The sequence below is a fragment of the Pseudorca crassidens genome, chromosome 10 (assembly GCF_039906515.1).
Source record: "Pseudorca crassidens isolate mPseCra1 chromosome 10, mPseCra1.hap1, whole genome shotgun sequence".
Lineage (NCBI taxonomy): Eukaryota > Metazoa > Chordata > Mammalia > Artiodactyla > Delphinidae > Pseudorca > Pseudorca crassidens.
Window position 1 is genome coordinate 81,547,746 of NC_090305.1, and position 26,171 is coordinate 81,573,916.

General features: G+C 47.1%; 1 protein-coding gene across 1 annotated transcript in view; it reads left to right on the top strand.

Annotated features, from left to right (window-relative positions):
* The window catches only part of ATXN7 (ataxin 7), a 128,867-nt gene extending 107,629 nt beyond the window's left edge, over positions 1 to 21,238 (top strand). The window contains 9 exon segments of the mRNA XM_067755083.1: positions 1,702 to 1,961; positions 2,439 to 2,521; positions 6,865 to 7,130; positions 8,628 to 8,826; positions 9,167 to 9,288; positions 13,641 to 14,604; positions 15,359 to 15,403; positions 15,405 to 15,426; positions 17,129 to 21,238. Of these exon segments, the coding sequence (XP_067611184.1) occupies positions 1,702 to 1,961; positions 2,439 to 2,521; positions 6,865 to 7,130; positions 8,628 to 8,826; positions 9,167 to 9,288; positions 13,641 to 14,604; positions 15,359 to 15,403; positions 15,405 to 15,426; positions 17,129 to 17,238 (2,071 nt within the window). The 3' untranslated portion in view covers positions 17,239 to 21,238.
* Positions 21,239 to 26,171: the final 4,933 nt, after the last annotated feature.

Here is a 26,171-nt window from a genome sequence, read left to right on the forward strand (position 1 = left end):
TAAGATTGAAGAACTTTAGCCACGGGCCCCTCAGGTCAAACAGGCCTGGGGTTCAAATCCCGCCTCTATCATTTCCTAGCTGAGGGGCCTGGCCAAGGCCCTGTTTATCTCAGAGTCTGAGATAACGGCCCTTGTGCAGGGTTAGTGGGAGTGGCAGGATTCATGTATTAGACTCAAGCACCTGGCTAGTGTCCGGCCCACAGGAGACCTTAAAGGAACGGATGCTGGTGCCGCCGCTGAGGATGACAGTAGGAATAAAAAGGTGAAGAGATCCCCAGAAGCTGTTCTAGGATTTTCTGGGGCCTGCACAGCAAATAGGGAAGCAGTGCTTCCTCCCACCCCCAGTCTTGGGTTCACATCCAAGCCCTGATGAGGGGAGACTGGAAGAAGTTCACACCACCGGGCAAGGCCTTGACGAGCTTCCCTGGTGGGCCTGTAGGCTGGCAGGCTCTTTGTGGGTGACATGAGGGAGCAGCCGTGCACTCCCGTGGAAATATATCTTGCCCCATCACGGCATGCTTCGGCCTTGGTGGCAGGTGGCTTTTCCCTGGCCTGCCTCCCTTTCGAAGGGTATGCCACACATCGCAGTCCCAAGGTCTGATAACCTGGTTAATCTTCGGGCAATGGCCAGCACCTGCTCTTGCGCACGGACCCTGCCAGCTGGGAGAGGCCGTGGCATCTTGCAGTGTCTCTGCTGCTCTCGGGCTGTTCCAGGTACAGCTGTTTGGTGCTATTTGTCCTGGTTGTTAAGCCCGCAGCCTCTGCTCATCTGTCAGAAGTGCAAGTACAGGAAGCTTGGCTTTCATTCCTGGAGCTGTCAGAGCGCCAAAGAAAATGCCAGTACAGTGTGTAAGCCATTCGCCCGCTTACCAGCTGTTAGAGCACTGACGCCACTGGGCAAAGTGTATAAAACCTCATCAGTCCAAATCTTCTTTATTTGTAGCTGGGCTCTAGACGGGGACCAGGCTAACTGTTAGCTTCGTACCAACATTTGCCACCCAAATGACAGTATCAGTAAGATTCCAGAAAAAAGTCAGTTCTTGGTTAGAGATACAGGTATTCAGTGCTCACCAGCTGAGTGTCAGGCACTAAGATTCCAGGCTCCTATAGAGAAACCTTTTTCAGGGACTGGAGAATTACCACTTCACTGACACATCGTATCCTAATTAAACATTGGTCTTCCTCATTGACAGAGGCAGAGAGCCTCTTCTTGGAGATACATTGTTAGGCACATTTGAGTTCTTCCAAGTCCTTAGTGACATTTCTTGGAAATGTTCTCTAATTTCAGTTGTTCTTTTCTCTGCTCACTCATTTTACTTTAATTTGATGGATCATTTCTTAAAAATGACAGCTCTCAAAAGATATCCTCTAAAGGTCCTGCAGTAGTCTTTGGTCCTTTTAGACCTTTTCATATTTTGCTTCTTGCAGGAATTACATTGGGTAACGGGAATGACGATAGACCAGGTAAATTTGATGGTTCCTCTGGAGCTTTCTGCCTCTCCAGAAGGGCTTACAGACTGAGTAAAAGTCTTACTGAGTTTTCTGCGCAGCCCTAACAAATTTTCGTAATGTACCTTCGGGAGCCTAGCTCCGCACGGTGCACAGGTAGACCCAGGCTCTGCCCTCGTCCCTCTGGCTCACCAGTCACCCTGGGCTGCTGGGGCACTCAGGTGCTGGTGTTCTCACTTCCCCCTACGACAGCATGACGCCCTCTGTCAAAGTGGAAAAGATTCCTCCGAAGATGGATGGCACACTACTGAAATCTGCGGTAGGGCCAGCCTGTCCTGCTGCTGTGAGTTCCTCAGTCAAGCCTGGCCTTAACTGCCCCTCAATACCAAAGCCAACCTTGCCTTCGCCTGGACAGATTCTGAATGGCAAAGGGCTTCCTGCACCGCCTACGCTGGAAAAGAAGTCAGAAGATAACTCCAATAACAGGAAATTTTTAAATAAGAGATTATCAGGTAACTTCACATTTTCTCTCAGTATTCCTTTCTGTATTAATTGGGCATTCCTGGGAGAGCAAATCAACCGTTATCTGTAAGTCCTTTTTTTTAAAACTGGCCAACTTCAGCTTAAGGATGAAGTTCCTTAAGTAGCGTCTTCGAGCTCTTCATTCTTGGTTTTAAAGTGCACGCGTGTAGGTAGGTGACGTAAAAGTAGCTTTCTAGTGGTGTATTCCTAAATGGAGTAATGAGTAATGCTGGCTTAAACAGTCTCTTTCCTGTCATCTGGTGGCGAAAGTCCCCACTCTCTTAGAGATGTCATGGCTTTTTTGTGGCGCTCGTACATTGTGTATTTCATATTTATTGATAATGTGGTAGATTTTCTTCAAGTTATAATTGGTCTGAGATAGGAGAATCTCAGATTTCTCCTATTTTCTTATTTTCAAAATAAATGAAGCAGCGTTTGACATTGTAATGTCTGTGTGCTTTTGACAGAAAGAGAGTTTGATCCTGACATCCACTGTGGGGTCATCGATCTCGACACCAAGAAGCCCTGCACCCGATCTTTGACATGCAAGGTAGGGGGGCTCCTGGGCAGAGCCCGATGCTCCAGGAAGCTTGGGGACCTGGGCTGCACAGCACTGTGCCCCAAGCGTCTCTCACTCACAGGGCATCTGTTCTGAGGGTTGTTCTGAATTTTTAAGTGAGGGAATGACTCCGTTTTGATGAAGAATGCCTCAAGTTCAGAAAACGTGGAGCCTGTTGTTATAAACTGCTATCTTAAGAGGGGTTTTGCCTTCAGTGAGCCTTACTGTATGCAGGGGAATGGTGTTTTTTCCCTAATCAATCTGTTATTTTCAAAGCCTTTTAATATTTCCTGATAGAAATTTAATTTGAGAGCCTCCCCTTTACTGTGGTTTAAATTGTACTGACTTGGAATGAGTCCAGACATTTCCTTTGCATATATGTGAATATTCTTAAAATGTTTGTGTTATCTCTGGTTCTTCAGTTTTACAGCTACTTTAAAAATATCTGTGACTTTGAGATCGCTTTATTTTTTTAGTTCTAAAAAAAAATGCTAGGTACCACATAATCTAATGTATATGTAAAACCCAAGAAAATGTAAAGATTCCCCCTTTCTATCCTGAGTTTTCCTTTGAAATGCCAGTATGCTAGTGAGAAGGCGGTATATTTGCTATAAAATAAGGGTTGACATGGGGGTGGCCTCTGGCTTCAGTAGACCCCCTTCATAAATGAGCATATATGCTTATGTCCCCAGCCACCGTGCAGAAGGGTTCAAAAAGTATTAAGAATCATTGCCTTGAAGTAATTTTAAAACACTTGTTTGGAGGAGGAGGTTAAAAATTATAAAAATTAGTGTTGTTCTCTAAAAATTAATAAAATTTTTGATGTATTATTTTAAGTTTTACCAAAGATTATGTTTGAATAAAGAAATTCAGACTCCACTCCAGCCCTAAACAGTAGAGGAATGTTAAAATCTTCAGAAACGGGAAATGTTATTTCTCGGTAGTTCTTATTTTAATTTCAATTTCTAATTTAATTTTAGCGTGTGGATTTTATCTTGCAACAATGGTACTGAATCTTGTGAGGAACTAGGTTGGTCAAAAACACCTTTAAATACCTAATTTTTAAAGAATTATGGATTCTCTTCCCAGAGGAAGACATATATACACATATGTATTCTGAATTTTGCATTTTATTTCAGAGGTAGATGGTCATCCCCACTCCAGTTGCACCATTGAATCTCTAGGTTAAAAACTCCTCAGGACAGATTGCTTTGTTTTATATAATATTAACTGAACACATCGAGTGGTGTGTTGTTTGACGGTAGCCAGTTGAGCTCTGTAGAATCATATCCTGTTCAGCTGCCCCTGAGGGAACTTGTGAGTGTGTGCCTCAGCCCTGCTCCACGCCATGTCACACTGCCAACCCCTCTCTGCTCTCTTCCTGCCTGCCTGGCTCTCAGAAACATAGATTTCTCAGTATTGTGACACGTGTGGTCAATGAAGGATGCTAGCTTTACCCAGGGTGCTCTTTTTTAATCGTCTGTGAGGCATGCTGGTGAACCAAAAGCTTTATCAACTCCGAATCCGCAAGGAATTTGACCAGCCTTCTTTCTGAACCTTCATTGGCTTTGTGTCGATCCTGCATTTTTCTCGCATCTTCCTTTTTAAGTCGTGTATGCTCTCCATGTGTCCTGTTAAGGGTGTCATTACCATCTGTAGCAGGGTGCTAAGCCTGTCTTTGCATTAGTATGCATCTCCATCCAGGCATGCCATGAGTTCGGCATAGAGCTGGCAGAACATGCAGCATTGTGGCTGGCCTGCACTTGCACAGAACACCCTTACTTTCTTCCCGTGTTCTGTTTGTCAGTGCTTCTCCCTCTGCTTGCCTCTGTTGCGGCCCGAATCCATTCAGCGGTGGGCCAGTAAACACACTGGAATGCTTGACATGCAAGCGGCGGGTGTTGCGTGTCAAAGGACCCAGCTGAATGTCCCCCACGCTGCTGCCCAGATCTCTCCTGTCTTAGACTGAGGACGTTGTCCGTTCTCTTAGCTGTCAGGGCATCTGCTGCTGCCCACTCCTGTCCCTCTGTCGTCTGCCTGCCACCCTCACTGTCCCCTCCTCACTTCCTCATCTGTCCAGTGTTCTGTTCTGTGTCCTCTGTGCCTTCCATGCAAGTAGATGTGGGTTCCTCTCAGGGTAGGAGCATTTACTGCACACATCTGCGGGCACAGACCTCCTTCTGGGCCTCAGAGGATACAGGCTTGAACAAAATCAAGGCGTGGCTCCTGCCCTTTTGGGGCTTACAGTCTAATGGAAGAGATGAAGATTAACTTGGTAATGACTCAAGTAACTGTAAAAGTTACCACTGAGGGGTAATAAAAAAGAGAGGCCTGTGTAATGACAGCCTTCACTAGGGGAACTGAGTCAGGGAAGGCTCCTTTGCTGTGGGAATACTGGGCTGAAATCCATATGATTTGTCTGGGCAGAAAGGGGTGGGAGAGGCAGAGGAGACAGCCTTTGTGAAGGCTCTGGGACGGGGCAGGACAAACAGCTTAGGGTGTGAAAGGCAGCCAGGAGGCGGAGGCGGCACCTGGTGCCAGAGGAGCAGGGGGCGGGGGTGCCCCGGGCCTCGTACAGCTGCTCTTTATCCTGCGAGCCTTGGGCAGCCCCCCACAGAGTTCTGATGGGGAGGAGGGGGCATCAGGGTTGCGGCTGGAAGGTTCTTCAGAGCTCAGGGCAAATGCTATGTTCTCTTCAAACCAAGCTGGGAAAATACTGATCGTCTCTGCCTACTTTCTTCACTTGGTCTTTCCGCGTCTTCTAAGCACCAGGGGACACGCAAAGGTGAGGAGAGGCTTCTGTGTCATCTGTCTGGAGAGACAGGCAGGTGGACCCCCAGTGTTGTTGTATATTCGTTTGTTCATTCAACATGTATTGGGGGCCATTATTTTTATCTGGTTTTTGTTTGAAGCGTTTATGGCGTGCCAGGTGCTGTACTAGGTGTTGGTACAGCACTGAACAAAGCAAAGGTCCTTGTCTTCATTTAGGGTTACTTTCTTGTGGATATATTACATATTAAAGAAAACCAAGTAAAATCTTAAAAAGAACCTCAACACAGTTTTCTAACTATCTGTGCCAGGTTAGATTTTGGGCGAACATAGTTTGCAGTGTATGTGGTACGGACGTAGGTTATGTTATTGAACCGCAAAAGAGAATTAGAAGCCTAACTCCCCTTAAAATCCCTTAAATTGTAGCGAAAATGTAAGCCTGTAGAGCAGTACATTTGTATAATGTGTGTATAATGAACACACAGAAAGTATCATTTGTAGTATTGTTGTAACATAGAAGAGGGAAGGATTTATGTAGATGAACGCATATTTGGGAGGTGTGATTTGGCGCTGCTGTGGTTAGCGGCTCCTTGCATTTTTTTCTTTACAGACGGAGGCCCTAAGCAGTATGGAGTGGTCAGGTTTACTTGACCATTCTTCTTCTCGAGTAATTTCACATTTCTCAACAATGACCGTTTTGGGGAGGTCCAAGAGGGAGGGGATCTAGGTGTACATATAGCTGATTCACTTCATTGTACAGCAGAAACTAACACAACATTGTAAAGCAGTTATACTCCAGTAAAAAGAATGTGACCATTTTTAAATTCTGAGGTTAGACATCGTCTCTGGATCCAAAAATCCTATCCCGTTTTCTTGATTCCCATAGGGAGTGTCTTTCGATAGGGACTCAGATGCTGGTTTGCGTCTTCTCCTGTGCACAGCCTGTCTTCTTTTGGCCTCCTACTCTTTAATCCCCCCAGGTCTCCCTCGGCCTGTCTCCAGGATGCTGTGAGCCCCTTTCTCTCTGTATGGCATTGTCACAGGAAGAAAGAAACAGTTGTGTTTAATTTTTACTCTCTGGCAGTTAGTGAAAGAAGACTTTGTGATACGTATTTTATGGAATAAGTGCTTCTCCCCTGTTAACGTTCAAAACTCTAAATGGCCCAAAGGGGGCTTTTCTAGCGGAGTTGGTAACAGCTCCGATCAATGAATAGTTCCTGTCGCACAAAACACGAGGACCTGTTACCTGTTTGTATCTACTGTTTGCCCCTCAGTTACATACCTGGTGGCATGGTTATTTAACATTTCTTCTTTCTTCTGGTGGAAATAACATCACCAGGTTCTTATACATTTGGAGGCTGGAATATCTGCTTCTAACTATTAGGAAAAAAAAAAAAATCATACTCAAGATTTTTAGCCTGTCAGATGCTGAGCAGCCTCTGATTAAGCTAATGCTCCGAATTGCTGTTTCATTGGTGTTTTTTGATGTATGGCAGAAAAAGTGATGACTGCGATTCCTCCATTTCTGGTTGTTTGTTTTTGTTGTTGTTGTTTTTGGTCTGTAGACACATTCCTTAACCCAGCGGAGGGCTGTCCAGGGTAGAAGAAAACGATTCGATGTGTTGTTAGCCGAGCACAAAAACAAAACCAGGGAAAAGGAATCGATTCGCCATCCGGACTCTCAGCAACCAACGCAGCCTCTCAGGGACCCGCATCCCACTCCTCCTAGAACTTCACAGGAGCCACACCAAAACTCTCACGGAGTGATTCCTTCCGAATCAAAGCCTTTTGTAGCTAGTAAACCTAAACCTCACACCCCCAGTCTTCCAAGGTAAGCCCCGTCCAACAGCTCTCTCTCCTTCTTTCAGAGAACAGACGTGCAGACTGTAGAGCCCCGGTGTATCGTGATGTCGAGGACAGACATCAGGCTCGCTGCGAGAAGAGATGTTTCTCTAATGGGGTTTTACTTTAAGAAAAAAGAACGTTCATCACTGAGTTTCAGCCAGGACTGTTTGTGGCCAAATGCAAGCAGCAGAGTAAAGCTAGAATTATCTGTTCTGCCCTTGCTCAGCGTTCGGTGTCTCCTGACCCTGTTGAGTAGGGCTGCGGCCCGGTTTCTGCCTGCAAGTTAGTGACGGGAACATTTCACATGGCTTTGGCAGCCATTTCCCATTCATTTATCTCGCTTCTTGCAAAACACAGCAGTTGGGATTCTTGCTGGGGGTAGGCATTCAGCCTGCGTCTTTACAGCATCCATTTACAGCGTGTTTTTTCATTCATTCATTTGGGACTCTGGCCTGAGCGTGTAGGAGTCATTTGAGCTGTGTAGTGAGCAGCAGGTCAGAACTTAGACACATCCCTTGGAGACAGTGATGGTGGGCTGAATATATGTGTGTGCGTGCTTGTATATTTAACCCAGTTGAAGTAAAGGACTTTGTACCCACTTTCCAGAAAGAAGGGGAAAAGAAAGGCATAGAGAACGAGGGTTTTGAGTCTGGGCCGAGGGCTTGTGCTTAGCAATGTGCCAACCCTTGGGTGCTCTTGCTTAATTAACCTTTTATCCTCACGTGTCTGATTCTTGAAATGGTCCTGTGAGGGGTGGAAGTGCCTCCGTCTTGGAAACCTGAGCGTGCCCGTGAGCCTGTCCCCACGTGGGCCCCCTGGTTTCCGAACAACACGGTTGGAGGAGTGATCAGGGGAGGTGCCCGAGAATGTGGCCAGGCCCAGGCTGTCGATTCCTTTGCAAGTCCTTTCTTTGGCCAATTTCATTAAAGTTTTTCCATCTATTAAAAAATAGGCTTAAGTCTAGAAACACCAGGCCTTTATGTGTGTTGGAAAAGCACACTGCTGTCCTTGAGTTACACACTCTAGATTACCCACATAAAATGGTAACGCTACCTTCTTTTATCACCTCCTGTCCCTCTTAGGTTATTTTCGAGCACATTACCAATTACCTCATTGATTGCCTTAGTCACCCAGTTCCAGGTGAAATTTGAAGAGGAATCAAAGAAAGAATTCTCTCAAACTCCACATGTATTTCGCCTTCTTTGGGGAGAATAGGAGGCGGACCAGGTGGCTGTGGAATAGAGAAGTGGTTATAAGTTACTTTGGTTAGACTGGGCAGACAGCTGCATTTGACATCGCGCGGTTCGGGAGAGAGGACCCTTCACTCCCAGGCCCCCCGGATCAGCATCTGTGTCCCTAGTGCTAGTGGTGGAGCCCAGACCTCCCCTGATGGTTTTGGAGACATTGTTGTATCTGAGTTAAGGCGGCTGATTCCCATACATGTGATGTGATCTGATCAGTGCTGCACTTTCTACTCACCAAGGCCTCCAGGCTGCCCTGCTCAGCAAGGTGGGAGTGCCCCCATTGACCCTCCTCCAGTCCATGAATCTCCACACCCTCCCCTGCCTGCCACTGAGCCAGCTTCTCGGTTATCCAGTGAGGAGGGAGAAGGCGATGACAAAGAAGAGTCTGTTGAAAAACTGGACTGTCATTATTCAGGTCATCATCCTCAGCCAGCATCTGTAAGTTCCACATCCGCCCCCGCGCCAACCCTCCCCACGCCGCAGGGACGGGGCACTGCAGGGGGGGTGCGGCGGGGACCTGGGCATGCCCTCCGGTCCGTGTGGGGCGAGGTCAAGGTGCGAGTGCAGCTCAGAGCAGGGCGCCCCGAGGCGGCATGCACTCGGTCGGGCGCGTCTCCTGCTCTTTCCGTTCTCTTCCATGACACTCAGGGCCAGGCGTTGTCACACTCGTGCTTCACAGCCCTCGGTCCTCAGTAAGCGCCGTCTGTCCTGGCCGCTTCTTCCCGGGCCGCACGCCCTCGGAGTTAGCGAGTCCGAGCGTGTGCTCTCTCTCTTGCAGTTTTGCACATTCGGGAGCCGGCAGATTGGAAGAGGCTATTACGTGTTTGACTCCAGGTGGAACCGGCTTCGCTGCGCCCTCAACCTCATGGTGGAGAAGCATCTGAACGCGCAGCTGTGGAAGTGAGTGCCCGTCCCCCCACCTCTGTGGGCGGGTGGCGCGTTAGGGCTGCATCCTCTTTGTTTCTTACGGGGCTGGTTTAATGAAGGTAGTGGTCTCTGAGATGAACACATGGCCTTTGACCAGCCCTGGAGGAAGGGCCCTCATCATTCATCCACTCACTCTCGGAGCAAATGTGTCTTGTTCTCGGTGCTGGGGTTTCAGGCCGAGGGACTCCCAGATGGACGGAGCTCACATTCTAGGTCAGGGAGAAATGCGAAAGCCAGTCAACAGAACATAGAGCTCATAGCTTGTCGTAAGGGAGAGAACAGAAACGCTAATAACCTGTAGCGCTTACTGAGACTACTGTAGGCCAGGCACCTTAGCAAGTACAGTTTTCACACCTTGCTGTGTCACGTGGCCTGGATTATTCCTGTTTTACAGGTAATGAAACTGAGAAGCAAGGTCACACAGAACGTTAGAGGTAGAGCCAGGGTCTGCACCCACCTAAGAGCTGAGATGGGAAAATAACAGGATGGAGGGATTCATGGAGAGCCTGTCTTAAGGGGCCCTTGAACTGAGATGAATGGATGAGAGAGAGCAGCCGTGGGGCTGGCGGGGAGGAGTGGGTTCCAGGCAAGGAGAACCGTATGTGCAAAGGTCTTGAGTCAGAAAAGAACATGGCTTGTTTGAGAAAGAGCAAGAAAGCTCCTGGAACAAGAGGGGATCCGAGAGGTCAGGTGACACTGAAATTGATTGACGGCACTGAGGAGCTGCTGAGGGCTTTAGGGAAAGGAGCCATTTGGTCTGGTTTACAGTTGAAAGTAAGGCGATCATCTCGTGTGGCCTTATGCACGCCGTTTCCCCAACATGATTTTAAGTGGAAGAACAGTTCCATGGCCCGAAAGGTTTATTAGCTCAGCCTTTCCTAAAGTAAAATAGTTTTTGTTACTGCAGGACTTCTCAAAGCCTTTAATAGGCACGGTCCGTCGTAACTCTCAAAGCAGAGGATATCGTGTATAATGCGGACTGTCTCCCAGGCTCTTTTGACCTGGGAACCTCTTTTAGGGGAGCATCCTGGGGACTAGCGTTTGGTGGAACCTACTTCGGGAAGCACTGAGCTTTGCTAAAGGGGGCTGTCCGATAATACTTAGTCATCCCAAACCCTCCATTTGGGCGTCATTTATTAGTGCCTCCCTGAGTGGACTCTGCGAGTACATCTATTTTTGCCTCTCCGCTTTGCTTGCCTGATATAGTCAGAGGGAGTTGTCAGAGACCTCGGGTAGTCCAAAATCCAGAGAACCATCCCCATGCTCGTTGATAGGACTTGCACTTGTTCACGGTGAAGACCAGCCCCGCAGCAGTGTTGCTCTGCTTTATTTCACGTTTCTTCCTGGTTCTTCCTAGGTAAGAACCTTTCTGAAGGAACAGTGTTCTGAACCACAGACAGACTTGGGCCATGGTTTGTTGGGATTCTTTGGGGGGTGGCCTCACATCAGAAAACTTTAAAATGCATGAAATCTCAGCTTCTTACTGGTGGGACCTGGAGAGCTCATTGAGCTCACAGAACTATGGGTTTAATGTACTCCTAAGGGTTTAGAAGGGTCCTCAGAATTTTAATCCCCATTATGTTGGTAAGTGGTTTATGGCCAGTGGTTTGGGTTGAGAGAGTTTCGGTTCCTAACGGCTTGTGTTGGAGAGGTTTTCTTCCTTGTGCTCTGAACCTCTGAAGAAGCAGGTCCTGAAGTTGACTCCACTGTCTGTCTCTCTCTGTTCTGTCAGAGGCTCACTGCCTTATCCGTCACTTGCTCCCATTGAGGAGGAAACTGTTCTTTCTGTTAACGTGACCTTTGGTTTTGAAAAAGTCAATTCGGTAGAGACAGACGGGCCACTCAGTGATGAGCTGGCACACGGGCCTGGGGCAGGTAGGAGCTTGAAGAGAGGTGCCAGGCCAGGTGCTTGAGGGAGTAAATGCTGCCGACAGGGGAGTGAGGGGAGCCTGGCACAGGCCACCCCTGAGATTTGCCGGGAGTGGCTCGGCACTTTTCAACCGGAAGAGAGCTCTTCTTCAGGTGGCATCTTTGAGGCACTCACGGAAGGTCTTGAGGTCGGCCAGGTCCCATCCTACTGGCTCAGCCGAAAGTCCTCCCTTTTGCAAAGAGCCCCGGCAGCACTCTTCTCAGCCCCTTACCCTTGAGTTACTGTGGTTAACTTCGGGATAAGTGGAGGTGCGATTTGAGCCTGGCAGTGAAGTACGTTATCTTCAGTGTGTGGAGTCTCTGGGCAGCAGTGAAAGTAGACCAGCTCTTCCTCTGGAGCATTGCAAGCTCCTGTGAGCTCTGTCCACTGCTTGTGTGCTGTGACTGGGGACGACTATTGCACTTCCCCTAAGGAGGGGTTGGGATGGCTGTCAAAGGTTTTGTGGTTTGGGTTTTCCTTTTTCTAATTAATTTTTTAGATTGGTAATAAAGTCACTTGGCTAAAAAAGGAAACATGAATATAAAGAGGCATACAGTGAAAAGTTTTAGTCCCCCTGGCCCCCATACTCCTCTGTTTTCTACCCACTCCTCACAGACAGAAGCAGTTTTATCAGTTGCTTGTGTCTCTGAGTTCATGTGTGCAAACACAGGTCAATATGACTGCCTCTTCTTTTTTTGTCTCTTCTTTATGCAGAAGGTAAGAAATGACTTAAAAGAGCTTTTTTAAGAGAAACCGGCCATGTCATCCAGAGAGGTCCACATCCCTGCCCCTGTGGAAGCCTTTCCTTTTCACAGGATTTGGTTGTAGCAGCCTGGCCCTTAGGCCCGTCTTCCTAAGCCACCTGGTGGCCATGAGAAGCCACTGCGCCCAGGGAGCCGGAGCCCCTGTGCTGCGTTTCGAGCAGAGGTTCTCACAGGTGCCGTTGCCCTGGGGATCTTGTTGAGATACACACCACGATGAAGGAGGTCTGGGGTGAGGCCCAGGGACTCAGCGTCTCTAGTAAGCCTCTCAGGTAGTGTCAGTGCTTATCCTTCGTGAGTAGCATGGGGGTAGAGGCTGGCTTCTCAACCTTGGCTGGAGTCTCCTGGAGAGATTTGGAATTTACTAACGCCTGGACCTCACCCCGAGATTCTGGTGTGGCCCGTCTGGGTGTGGCCTGAACTCCACAGGTGATTCTGATGTGCAGACACAGTTGGGAAGCACTGACTTAGGGCCAGAGCCACACTTTTGAGTGGGAGTTTTAAGGCTGGGCTGCACACTTGCAGTTGTTGATACCGTTTATTAATAACTATAGTCCTTCTCAAAACGCATGTGGAAAGCCCTTGGGCAGCAGTCTAGGCCAGCGCTCTCACTTGAAGGATGAGGGACCCGGCCCCCGCTGGTACGGCGCCCGGATCAGCCAGAGCTGCCCGTGGAGGCCGGGAGCCGGGCAGTCTTGGCACTTGGCTTCTAGTCAGGCCGTTTGCTGTTTTGCATCTCAGTGTTCATTATGCCACAGGGGTTTCTGAGATTTTGGCGCCGTCACGTTTTAAAAATCAGAGTTAAAATAAAAGCCAGGGTGAGGGCGGCGGGGTGGGGGAGTCCTTCCTGGTTTGACTGTTTGAATACATACTTTACCCAAATATTATAGACAGAGTACACTGTTAGTGCACCGTGAGCAGAAGTCCCCCTGAGATCTGGGGGCTTTGTTCCCTTGTACAGGCACGTACAGGCTCTCAGGCCAGTAGCTGGGACCGAGCAGTTGTTATTAACTAGCTGTGCCCTTGCTTTTTCCTCGTTCTTTCATGAGTTGTCTCAGCATTTGAGCGCCTTCTATGTGCCAGGCACCGTGCTGGATGGACAGTGGTAAATCAGCTGTGGATCTCTCCGTCTGCGGAGATGCTAGACAGTGATCATCGGTCACACGTTAAAACTGCCAGAGTCTTCCAGAGTCTGGGAACAGGGGGCAGTGCGGGAATGAAGCGAGTCAGGACGGTCAGGGCAGTTTTCCTAAGAAAGTGATGATGGGGGCTGAAACAGAAGTGTGAGCAGAAGTTGGGGTGGGAGTGCTGTAGGCAGAGATACCCAGGGTCTCGCTTCGCGGCCCGTTCTCGGAACTGAAGGAAGATCAGTAGCCAGGATCACGGAGTTCGGGGTGCCGGATGGGAGGGTGCGGGGTACATGCCTGCGGCTGCAGCACCAGTGAGGCGCACAGCCTTACAGGCCGTTGTTCTCATAGCGCAGGAAGCCATTAAGAATTTGAAGGGGAAAAGTGACCCTCTGTGTGGCCCAGCATCTCAGCGCGATCCCTGTGACCAAGGGGTGTGTTCAGTGCCAGAGGTGAAGGGGGTGTCCTTCTGAAAGTTTCCACGAAGGGCAGTGGTGGACGTTGCTCAGGCCCTCTTTTGTTTCGCAGGAAGATCCCGCCAGTGCCCAGTACCGCATTGCCCGTCTCCACACGTGTTCCTCACCGGACAAACTCTGTGCCGACATCACACTGTGGGGTCAGCTGCCTGGCGGCAGCCACCGTATCCCCCTCCCCTGCCCCGCTCTCGTCCTCCTGCATCTCCCCCAGTAGCAAGTCGGTACCAGCTCATGGAACCACACTGAACGCACAGCCCGCCGCCTCCGGGGCCGTGGATCCCGCGTGCAGCATGCAGTCCAGACAGGTGTCCTCCTCCTCGCCCTCCCCCTGCACGCCCTCCAGCCTGTCCTGCGTGCCCTCCTCCCCCATGGCCAGGAAACCTCAGAAGTTGAAATCTAGCAAGTCTTTAAGGCCCAAGGAGCCTTCTGGTAACAGCACTAACTGTCACCACGCGAGTAGCAGTGCCGGCAGCGGTGGCTCAGGAAAGAAACGCAAAAACACTTCCCCGCTGGTAGTCCCCTCCCCCTCCCCCTCTTTTCATTCCATGGAGTCTTTTAGGAAAAACTGTGTGGCTCACCCTGGGCCTCCCCACCCCACGGCGGTAGCCTCTCCCCACGGCATCGGCCTCAACTGCGTGGCCGGCAAAGCGAACTCGGTGAGCGGCCGGCACGAGCAGCCCGGGCGGGGCGCCCCCGGCGGGAGCCCCGGCGAGTCCATCAAGAGGATGAGCGTGATGGTGAACAGCGGCGACTCCACACTCTCCCTCGGCCCCTTCGTGCACCAGGCCGGCGAGCTGCCCGTCAGCTCTCACGGCGCCTGCTCCCACCCGCACACTCCTCTGGACAAGCTCCTAGGCAAGAAAAGAAAGTGCTCGCCCGGCTCGAGCGGCATCAACAGCAGCAGCGGCAGGCCCACCAAGGTGGCCAAACTGCCGGCCCTGAACAACGTCCATGTGAAGCACGCGGGCCCCAGCCCGGGGCCGCCAGGACTGGCAAACAGCTCCCTCCTGCATCAGGTAGGACAGGGCCTGGGAGCCCCGTGGGGAGGCCCGTGGCCCCTCCCTTGAGATCTTTCGTCAGCTCGGAGATCTGTGTGGTCGGGTTGGTGGGTTTGCCTAAAAGCCAATGTCCAGCTTCGTGGGGTCTTTTAAGAAAAGGATGAGTTGATGGCCGGACGGAGGTCAAACAGGCTCCTCTCTGCCTGACTCTGTGATGACTCGGAGGACGCTCCTGGGTGAGGAGGCCACGACAAGTGCGTTTCGGCACTCATGCGTGATGGCAGACCCCTCCCCGAGGCAGGCGGGCCGTGTTTCCCGGAGAGCAGTCCTTCAGTGTGTTTTTCTGAAGAAAGCTGGGCTAAAATCAAACTGATCTAGAAAGGGATGATTTAAATTTGAAAGAGACCGTTTAATATTTTTCCCATCAAAGAATTTCAGAATTTTAATTTCCTTGTTAATTCTCTCCCTGTTTTTCCTCCTCCCTGTTTTCCGAGGAGGCAGGAAAACAGCACTTACTGTGGGCAGAGCAGAAGACTAAAATCTTGTTTAAGTTAACAGATTGAAAAAAATCTGAACGTGACCCATTTGTAGAGAAGGGCTCTCTGGCCTTCGGATTCATTGCTGACCATGGCTTTCTCGGGCGCTACCTTGTCTTTTCCCCACTCTTCCCCCTGCTGCTGTTTCCTCCTGGCCTGCCCTTCTGTGGCCGCTTCCTCCAGCTTCCTTTCTCGCCTGTCCAGGTCCTCTCTCATCTTGTTATTTCATTCAGCAGGATACCTCCTGTCCTTGCTTACAAGCAGGAATTTCAGCGGTGTCACCCCCAGAGCCCTACTTTAAAATGTGAGCCTCTTTTTTGTTTTGTTTTGTTTTTTTCCCTTCCTCATCTTCAAAACTGAACTTAAATGCCAGGCTAGAACTTTTCCAGAAAATACCAAGAAGTTTGTTCACGTGATAGAAGTTTCCCTCCAATATCTGTGTGAATTAATACTCAGTGCCAAAGGTATGGGGAAAACAATTATGCACAAATTTAGGTAGCAGCTGCTTCAGTTCTCTCTGAGCCACAAATACATATGGGCTTATTCGTGTGTTGTTTGGGTCTCTTTGAACAGGGGTTCCTGGACAAGAGAAACCTCCTTGATTTGTAGTTATTCCTTCTAGTTTAACGATAAGCATAAAAACGCAGTGCAAACACTGTAAGAATCCATCCTTTAATAACTCCCTTCTGGGTGTAGTTTCCTGATGCACATGAATCCCAGGAGGGATGTCCCACTGCCTCGGGATGCCCACGCCAGTGTCACTGAGCACGCCGTCTTCACGTAGACGCCGCTGTGGACCTTACTGCCCGCCAGTGTCAGAAGGCGAGGAAGAGGCAGGGCGGGTGCGGCAGAGAGTGACAGTGTCTGTGGGGATTGGGGGAGTGGGAGTCTCGTCTACACAGAGCAGCTGCTCCCAGAAGCTTGTTACCAGTTGCAAAGAGAAACTGCTGATCTGGACTTGCGTGAGAAATTTGACCATTTTCTAAAGCTCTGTAGTTTTTCCTTTTGTTTTGATCTGGTGAAGCCCACACGTTTGCCAGCGAAGTTTGGCTCATGAGCTGCCAGTTTGCCACCTCTGATTTCCACCGTCTGGGGGGTGGGGGTGGGGGACTGTGTCCCACTAGGACAAACAGCCTAAGTTTGGGTTCTTTTCCTTAAAAGCAGTTTCATGTTAAATTTGTATTTGAGAAAGATTTTCTCTGCAGTGGCATACTTTCTATTATGCTGCACAGATTCTAGGGGGGCCCATGGCTACAGATCAGAGGATGGATGAACCTTGCGTATTTTTACGTCTGTGATCATTTATCTGCAAGAGGGATCCTGTAGCTTTCTTCAGACTATCGAAGGGACCCATGACTCCAAATGCTGTAAAGAAGGCTGCTTCTTAGACCAGTAGGGACCTGAGCTCGCTGTTCTCCACGGAGCTGATTTTAAAGCAGAGATAACTGAACTGGTTGGAATCCCCTCAGCAACGGAATCAGTGGGACCTGCTGGGGAGCCTAGGAGATGGGGCTGGGTGTGAGCCCAGCCCCCGAGTTGATTCTTGGGCTCTGCCACCAAGGACCTAAAAATAGCTCATGTGGGACTGTGAAGGCCAGAGTCCCCTCTCCCCGCCTCAGCACGGCCTTGGGTGTGAGTTTTCACACCTGTGTGGTGGCCCATTTGACCTTGTTCACGTCTCAGTTGACAACCTGGAATACCTTCAAGGAAACAGCATCAGTAAATAGAACCAAAAGGCAAACATGTGAGCCTTTTCTCTGAGCTAGAAACCCAGGCTGCTTCTCTTCTGGACAGTTTTCTAAAAGCCAGTCTTTTAGAAGGATTGTGCCCCAGGGCACAAGGCTTTTGAAAGCTGAAGCCAAATTCTAGAGCTGCCTGCTCCTGGCATTGCCCAGTCGGTCGGAGACGCAGTGGCCTCGGGAATACCTTGTTTAGAAATCAGGGCGGGGCCGTGTACAGCCGCTTACTTACCTTTCGTTGTCTCCCCACCCCCTCTTTTTTGAAAGCCAAAGGCACGTCCCTGACAGCTGAAAATAGCACGGGGAGGAATAATCTGGACACTTTTGACGACAAGGTGCACCTCCACTCAGCACTCTGGACTCCACCATGCCTTTGAGTCTGTTTTCCCAACCTCCTGTGGGCCTCGAGGGTAGAAATCTGCCGGGCTGTTGTTTTAACGAGGATGTCCCTGAAGCTTTGTCTGTAGCAGTGAGTACTCGTAAAGGACACTGGATCAAGTCCAGCCACCGAATTGCTTTTATCAGTGTTAGAGTGGTCTGGACTACTTGCTACAATCTGTGAGAAGTTCCTGTCTCGTTGAACCTGCAGTATTTCACGGAGCCACTCTTGGAGGAGGTTGGCTGGCGAGAGTGTCTTGGCAAGAGCGTGACTGTAGACTTTTCTCCCTCCCTCCTCTCCCTGCCTAGTTCTTTCCTCACCCTGTCGTCTGTAGGTCCCTCTCCAGCAGTCAGGCACCTTAACTGGAGACACCTCCCAGGGGCGAGCAGAGCTGCACCCCAAGCAGCCCTCTGGAGAAAGGGGGTCTGCAGCTAGGTTTTTATAGCAGGTGCCGGGAATGATATATGGACGTCAGTGAGAGGCACCATGACAAAAGAGCCTGTGTTTTTGCCCAGCCTTTTGCAAGTAATTTGGGATCAGAAGCCGTCAGAAGTTTCTAATGTACAAACTGGTTTAAAGCCATTGATGGCCAGAGAGCAAGTATACACCAGTTTAGAGGCTTACTTTTCATGGTACAAAAGCAATTGTGTGATTTTTTTTTTTTAAAGAAAATGCAAATGCAAACAATTTTGATAATGGAAAGCCAAATTCTGGTGGGTGGGGAGGTAGACAGAAATCACTATGGGGGAAAATTTTCCAAGATTTCCAAAGAGATTGAATTTTTTTTTAGCCTTTGTTTTCATGTTAAACAGTATACAGTTAGGTTGGTTGTCCTGCCCAGTCTCCTGTTTTTAAAAATTGCCTTTGTAACGTGAAATAGTTGGGATGCAGCAGACTCTGTCGTTCACAAAGTCACTGATATACTTTAAATGTTTCCAAGGCACTCGGTGCATTGCCCGCAACCTCTTCTTTGGATACTGTCCTGGGACTAAGTGTCAATTTTCGCTTGGAGCGCTCCCCATACTGTGTGGGTCTACACACCCCTTCCTGCCTCTACACGTTTATGTGGATGCCGTTGGCATGGGGAGCAGGCACCCAGGGAGGGGCGCTGGTGACTGTGCACACCTGCCCATGCGGAGATGGCGGGAGGCATGTGTAGTGTCTGCTAGTCACACCTCCTTTCTGGGGATTTACGCCTGCCATCTCATGGAGAGTTTCAGAGAGTCTCCAGGATAGTGTTTCCAGTACCCCACCCCAAAAGAAAGAGCTTGATAGGTTCAGACAGCACTGATTGAGAAGGTGTCCTTGAATTTGAGGGGATGAGCTGGAGCTCTTTAACAGATGATTCCACCACCACAGCTCCTGAAAGGAGAACCGAACACACGAAGTTGCCGAACACAGGGTAAAGTTCCCAAGGTTCTGATCATGGCCCTGGGCAGGGCTGGGACAGAGCCAGTCAGTGCATCCGTTTTCCTTACAATTCTTGGGTTACAAACTTCAGTTTCAGGGAATTTTAGGTCAACAACAGGTAGAATGAATAAATACTTGGTTACCAGCCTAATAATGTGAATTGCTACAGAACTATTCTTATTATGTAAGGTAACAAAAACTTTATTCAGATACTTTAGCTATAAATTGATGTAAAATATTGATTTTCTTTTTAAAGGAAGGGGAGAACAGTATCTTGTTCACCTGTTATGCAATCAGTCAGTAAATGTTTTAAAAATGATACTGTAAGAGAGCTTGTATAAGAAGAAAGCACGGATGGGCCAGTTTGGTGTCGTTAGGAGAGATCAGTCTGGTTGTTCATCCCAGGACATGGAGAGAAGGAGGTAAGAGGGAATCAGAACGTACTTAGTTGATTCCTTGGTGACAAGTGCAATGGGGTATGGGTAGAATTTATTTTCAGAGCCAAGGGGACTTGATGGTTATAAATAAAGTTGCTTTTAGTGATGGAATTTATAGACAGATCATGTTGTTCCGAAAGATGTGAATAGGATCCACGCTAGCAGGTTGATGCAGAATAATGTAGATATTTAGATTAGCGAGTCTTGATCATTTGATTTCTTAGACTGAGGTTTTAATTGAAATTTCATTATTGTCTCCCGGTAGTACACAGAGCATCGGGATTAGGAAATTAGCCATTTTGGATTCCGCCTGCCACAAACAGACCTAAACAGTGCTATTAAATTTTAGACTGTTGTTCAAATATTGTATTTTCTCCTACAACTACTTTTTATTATGGTGAACAATTAAGACCATTTAAAACACGGGAGTACAAGTATTTTTTTGAATTAAATTAACTTGCAAAAACCAAATTTGCAGTGGTTGGGTTGTTTCTAGACAGACTTTGGTATCAATTTAAAACCAAGATAATTTTTATATTCTTTCCAATAGAATTTCATGACAACTGCAGTTTTCTTAACCTACAAAAAAAAAAAAAGTGCTGCAATGATGAACAAAGAATTATACAAAACCTACTTTTGTATCTTTATTTTGGAATTTCTTGTTCTATTATAAATATGGAAGTATCCCTATTTGAGAAGACATATTTTGTTAAAAATGAATTGTACATATTTAAATATGTATTTTTGCACAGGTCTTTTTTTCGGATATCCTGTTTTGGTACAATTGAGATCATCTAGTATTTATTTATTAATTAATAAAAGTAAATACCTTTTTATAATTTGAAGTGGTTCACTGCCAAGCCAATAGTTCTAGAACCTGCCTCCTTTACGGTTTAAGGGATGCCTCTGTTCTGTGAAAGTCTTTTGTCCCTTTCAGTGTCTTGGGAGTGGATTCATACAGATGAAGTGGGCATTGCTTCTCCCTAGTTGCCTGATTTCCCAATAGACTACACGTAATAAGTGACACACTGCTTTTCTTTTGTTAGTGTTTTATGTGTGAGAGAGCGTGTGTGTGTGTGCGCGCGCGCGTGTGCACGTGCCCTGAGTACATGTGCGTTAGTATGTGATGTGATTAAAACTAATGGGGAAAAAAAAAAAAAAAAAACTGAAAGTGCCTGAACCTAGTTTTAAGCTTAGACAGATACTTTAAAAAGACTTGAACGTTCAGTTGAACTTTTGGAGTTTGCTTTTTCCACCTAAATATTGTTACTAAAATTTTAGGGGAGGAGTCGAAAACCACCAAATGCTGGTAATTTTATAAGGTATTTTAAAATTAAGACCTTTTGGTTCACAGGAATTCAACTGGTGATGGATTGCCCGGTGGCACCAAGGGTTACAGATCTTCTTGTCAGCCAGCAACTTACACAATGTGTCTGTTTTGTTATTCACTCATGAAATGCAGAGTTTAAAATAGAATATTTAAAATATTTTGTATTCCAAAAATATACAAAGTACCTCTGAGAACACTGAAAAAAATGTATAATTTGAAAAATGTAACTTATAAAGGCAGCTGTCTTCCTGCGAGAGTTCTGTTGCCAAGGAATTTCTTAATATCTCCCATTCTGTCCTGCGGGGGAAAAAGTTGGGCTTTGGAAAATGATTGTTAAAAGTTTCATTGTTTAGCAGAAAATAATCATTTTTACATTTTGTGCAAAACCTTTTACATTTTCAGATCATTTAAATGAGCACTACATACTGTCAGTGTGAATGTAGGGCCTTGAAAGCATTTTGCTGTGTTTTTTTGTTTGTTTGTTTTCTGTTTTTGAGCTTGGTTATAAAAGCAATCTCCTGTGTTAAACTGTGTGAATAGGTTGATCATTTGTACACATAATCAAGAGCATCTCAGCTGGACTTTGTGTTGGCTGCTGTATAGAACATGAACAAATGTCAAGGGATAGAAAATTACTTTGGATATTTAAAAGAGAAGAAATATAGTCTATTTGTTTTGTAACAAGTTCTGTAAATAAAATAATTTATACTATTTATAAGAAAAAGTTGTGCTTTGCTTTATGAGAAATTAGTTTGTGGAGCAAACATGTTAACGGGCAATAAAACCAGGATTTCTCAATAAAGAAGGTTGGCTGCATGAAATATTTTACATGTTTCTGCCTCGTTGTGATACTAAACCCTTTTCAATCTAGTCTGACTTTTCTTCATTTGTAGCATCAGACACCCTTATGAAGCTCAGCTTCCCTTCCAGACCACCTAAAAGGTTCTAAGGGCTTAGGATGTTTCTGTTCTTGGGCACAAAGGTTTGCCTTGGGTAAATTAATAACCGGGTAAACAGTGACCACTACTGTATTCTTGCCCTGTAGGTTTGTCAACAAAGGGAAGTTGATAGATTGAGAAATACATTCTGTTTGTACTGTTTGATGGCATGTGGTCAGTTTTCATTAGAGGTAAGTTTTTTGTGTGTTTTTTTAAAATTTTTATTTTGTGTTAGAGTATAATTAACAATGTGTTAGTTTCAGGTGTACAGCAAAGTGATTCAGTTACACAAGTATCCGTTGTTTTTCAGATTCCTTTCCCATTTAAGTTATTACAGAATGCTGAGGAGAGAGGTAAGTTTTTTTAACCAGAGCTGGTCTGGTTTCTTCCTTGCTTTTACAGACCTCCCTCACTGGCAGTACATTTTGATATCAGGCACAGCATAATCTTTCACCTCTAGAAGTTCGGCCGGTTTTACCATTTGCATATCACTCTTATAAATTACAAATTATTTTTGTTGCTTAAAACAATGAAGGAAGCAGTGGATTTGTGTACTGGAGTAAAGGTGCATATACATTACAGGAAGGAGTGAGGCTGGCTTCAGTCGCCGCTGCCCTGCCCCGTGGACTTCCATTCAGTCCTTAGATCAGCCGACGGACGGCTCAAAGTCATTCTTGATAAGTTCCCTGTGGCTGACTCCTTTCACTTCGGATGTCCTCCTTAACCTTCACTCAAGGAAAAGCTTCAATCACTCAATCTCTTTACGCTTTTTACTTCAGCTCTCTTGCAGATAACCTGGCTCTGGACAGCAGGAGGCTATCCCAGTTCATGGAATGGAGGTTGGCAGTTTTGGATGCTGGCCTGTGGGAAGTGACCAGCAGAAAGGCAGGGTGAGGCCATTCTAGGCAGAGGGAACACGCTGGGCTGACACAGGTGTGAAGAAATGCAGACTGGAGGGCGAACTGGGTGAAGCTTGCTGGAAGGGAGGGGCGGACAGGGTGGGAGAAGTTGGCACCAGATGGTCAAGGACCTTAAATGTCATGGGGCCTTCATCCTCAGGAACATGCAGTTTAACCAGATGTAACTGTCAGAGCCCAGAGGTTTTCATGGTCCCGTCCCAGCACATGCAGAAATAATAGTCGTTCACATCTTTAGTGGTGACTCTGGCAAATCAAAGAAGCAACTAAATCTCTGTCCCTCTTTCTCACATTTTCACCCTGGCCTCAAACTCTGTCTTCAGCCCCCAACCCCGACCCCCAAGTCCTCATCACAGGGCTCTCCCCTACATCAAGCCTAGGGTCCTCCCCCTTCTTACTCCACTTTCTGCCCTCTCAGTCCTCCCTTTCTCATAAGAAATGCTTGCTCCTGTTGCTAGTGGGACTGAAACGAGTCCTTCGCCTGGTAAGGCTGTGATTCTTGCACCCGTTGTCTTCACTTTCCATAATCGGAGCTCATGGAACAAAGGTGGCACTGGCAGAGGATCTCTTCCAGGGGAGGGCGAGACCATCAGCCAAAGAGAAAGTTTTCGGGGGGAGGGGAGAATCTAACACTTATAATTTAATAATTTCTTAAAATCCCCATCACGTAGGGCCCTCCAATAAATGTGGAAGACAGAATGGACAGGTGAGAACCTTGGGACAAAAGTCATTCATAAAGCTGTTGCAGTGATCCAGGTAGGAGCTGTTAAGTTTCCAAACTAAGGCAGTGACCATGTGGATAAAGTGGGGACAGATTCCAGAGATCTCTTAAAGGTAGAACCAATAGGACTTGAGGTCTCATTGTATTGAACATTCAAGGGAAGAGTGAGTCTAACAGAACTTCAGAGATTTCTAGCTTGGCCAAACTGGTTGAGGAGCCTTAACATGAAATACGTGGTATGGCAATAGAGAAGGGAAAACATACTCTAATGAATTTGAGTTGCCCATGGGAAATTCAAGTGTAGTACCCAGTGGCTATCTGTGTAGTCTGGAGCTTATGAGAGAGGTCTGAGCCTAAACAGAATTGGAGGGTTGTCTTTCACTGGGAGTGGATGAGTTCACCTAGGAAAAATAGGTAGCTATCTGGCTTATTATTAGTTAAAATAATACTCATCAAGTTGAAGGCCTAATGTGCCAGATATGGTACCAAGCACTTTATCTGCCTTCTCTCTCACAAAGCCCCGAATAGAGTTGGTACTTTGATCCTAATCATACTGATGAGGAACTTCCAAAAAGGTAGGTGTCTTGCCTAAGGCCCCACAATGAGTAGGGGTATTGCCAGGCTTTGAATTCAGGTCTGTCTTCTTAAGCCTTTTTTTTCCCCCCTTCCAATAGATGCTTAGAATCACATGGAAGAAATCATAGGTTCTCTCTGACAGAGGCACAGGCACCTCACATTTTATGTTCCGTTTCCAGGATTTCACAAACGAAGCCCATGCTCCATGGCCCAGAGAGAGAAGGCAGCCCAAGATGAAACCCTGGAGAAGAGAGTATTGTGGTAAAGACAGATGGAGAAGCGGTACTGAAGAGTAGAAAATCAGATCAGGGAAGACAGAGAAGGATGAAGTTGAGTTGGTTGAGTTAGAAGTTCAGACAGTTGACTCTGTCTTAATTATCAACCCATCAACCCACTTAGGTATTTTTTTCTTCTGCTTTCTCCAGGATAACTGGAATCGGTATTGAGATGAAAAGTTAGAAGAACCTGGGCAGGGAGATTGCCAAAGAATTAAGAAGTATGAGTGTGGCTAAGTGATGGCCTCGCCTGGGTTTTCAACGAAGAACTGGAAGCTGCCGTGTAAGTCCATGCTGGCCCCCTAGTGAAGTGGTATTTGCAGTTTCCCTCTTGTTACGTCTTACGATCCTCCTTCCAGGCAACTTGTCTGTGATCACACCAGTTAAGTGATTTGTTCAGAGTTACAGAGCGAAGTGCAATTTGATATAGCCAGTAATGAAGGACTATGTACAAGGCCGATCCAGAGTTATGATGGTGGCACAGCACTTTTAGGAATAGATCAGGATAGGAATAGGATAAGAGAGTCCGAGGGGCACTCCAGGTTTGTTTCAAAAGCAGAGCTGTTCAGAGGTGCTTGTGATCCCTGGGACCTGGGTGAGCCCGTGGCAGTGGATGGAAGTGGCACGGAGGAAAAGAGCACTGGAGTTAAGGCCAGGGAACTAGGCTGTTGCTGCACACGTTGTCCATTTTAGAGTCGGGAGGGGTGAGGGGAAGACGGGGCCAGCTGCTCAGGTCTGGAGTGGACGAGACATGGTAACTTACAGTTCTGAGGGCAGTGAGCACAGTGGGTTGGTGGTATTGCTGGGTGGTGAGCAGCTTCAAAGAAAAGGTGTTTTGAATGAGGGTGGAAACATAATGGCCAGGAGAGAGATCCAGGGAGTAGCAAACATGGACTTCATCTTGGCCCCAAGTTCCTGAGGTGTAGATGAAAGAAAAGCCTCTATGCCAGAGCACTTCAAGAAAAGTTGAGTCCTCCAAAACCAAGTGTAGAGTTATACCAGTGTTGATAATCCACTAATTGCAGACACACTCTGGAAAAGCAGGTCTCTGATAACTTCTAAAAGGGAGGGTTAGTACCGTTGTCAGGACGCCACCTACTGGTAGTCTTGACTAAGTGGTCCCTTCCCCAAGGCAGTGTCAGGTCTTATGATATGTAGTTGCCGGGCAGGAGGCTGATGTTGCACCTTTTATTTCTTACATCCAGTCTGCACAGGGAAAATTATGCCACCACAGGAGATTTCCAAATGATGAGAGGTACTGTGCACTTCAAGGTTATTATAATGGCCTGGACCAAGCTGACCCACATTCTTGATACCCTTTGTAGGTCTTCCGAGACAGAAGAATAATGCAAAATGGTTTTGAAACCAAAACCAGTGATAATTAGAGCCTTTCATGTTTTCCAGACAGGCATGTAACTTCACTTCCCTCATAGCTGTTGTGGAGATGTGACGTTAGTTACTAACAACTACAAATTTGTGTAGAATTAGAAGGATGAGGGATTATCACAGCCCCTCTCCCTTTTTTACCCTGTAATCAGGGGGACAGATGTCAAGTATCAGCTATTAATCTTCAAAAACAGGTTTCAGACAGCACCAGGGATTAATTTAGAACTAATTATACAATTGATTTGCTAATGGTCAGTAAACCTTCCATCCATCAATTACTATTAATGCCTGGTCAGGTTACTGAAGACTACCTGTGTTCAGTCACAAAACGTTACGTGCACTGCAGTTGTGTGTGCTCCGTGAACAAATGAGGTAGGTTATCCTTGCAGCCACTGGGTTAGGTAAAAGTTAGGTGTAGACACTTAATAACAAAAATGCTTGTAGACAGTATTTCCACTCCTAAAAGACTGCTAGTCAATGAAAAATTGATCTGTTTTTTTCTCATTTAGGAAATAGATTACCAAAATTTGACAAAGCTTATAAATACTTATTTCACTGGATAAATTTGATGCACAGATGTTATGGTTTTAGAGAACAATGACAAAATCGTTCATCCCAGTGACTTCATTTTGTACTTGAATAGTGTATTATGAGACTAGGGTTGCTAAAAGTGACAGGTTGCCAACTTTGATCAGTACTGAAAAGGGACTAAACACAGTGAAAGTGTTTTAGCGCTATTATCACTTAGCAAATAGAACTATCTTATTTTCATATTGTGATATGTGTGCCCTTCATGACTAACCAGAAAATTAAGACTTTAATTCTTTGGATGGATTCTCCTAGGTGATTAACGGAGGCTGCTGATCATCAACCCCAGGTGTATGGTAGGGGGCTGGGACCGGGACAACAAACTCAAATGGCAGTGGAGCCAGGCAGATACC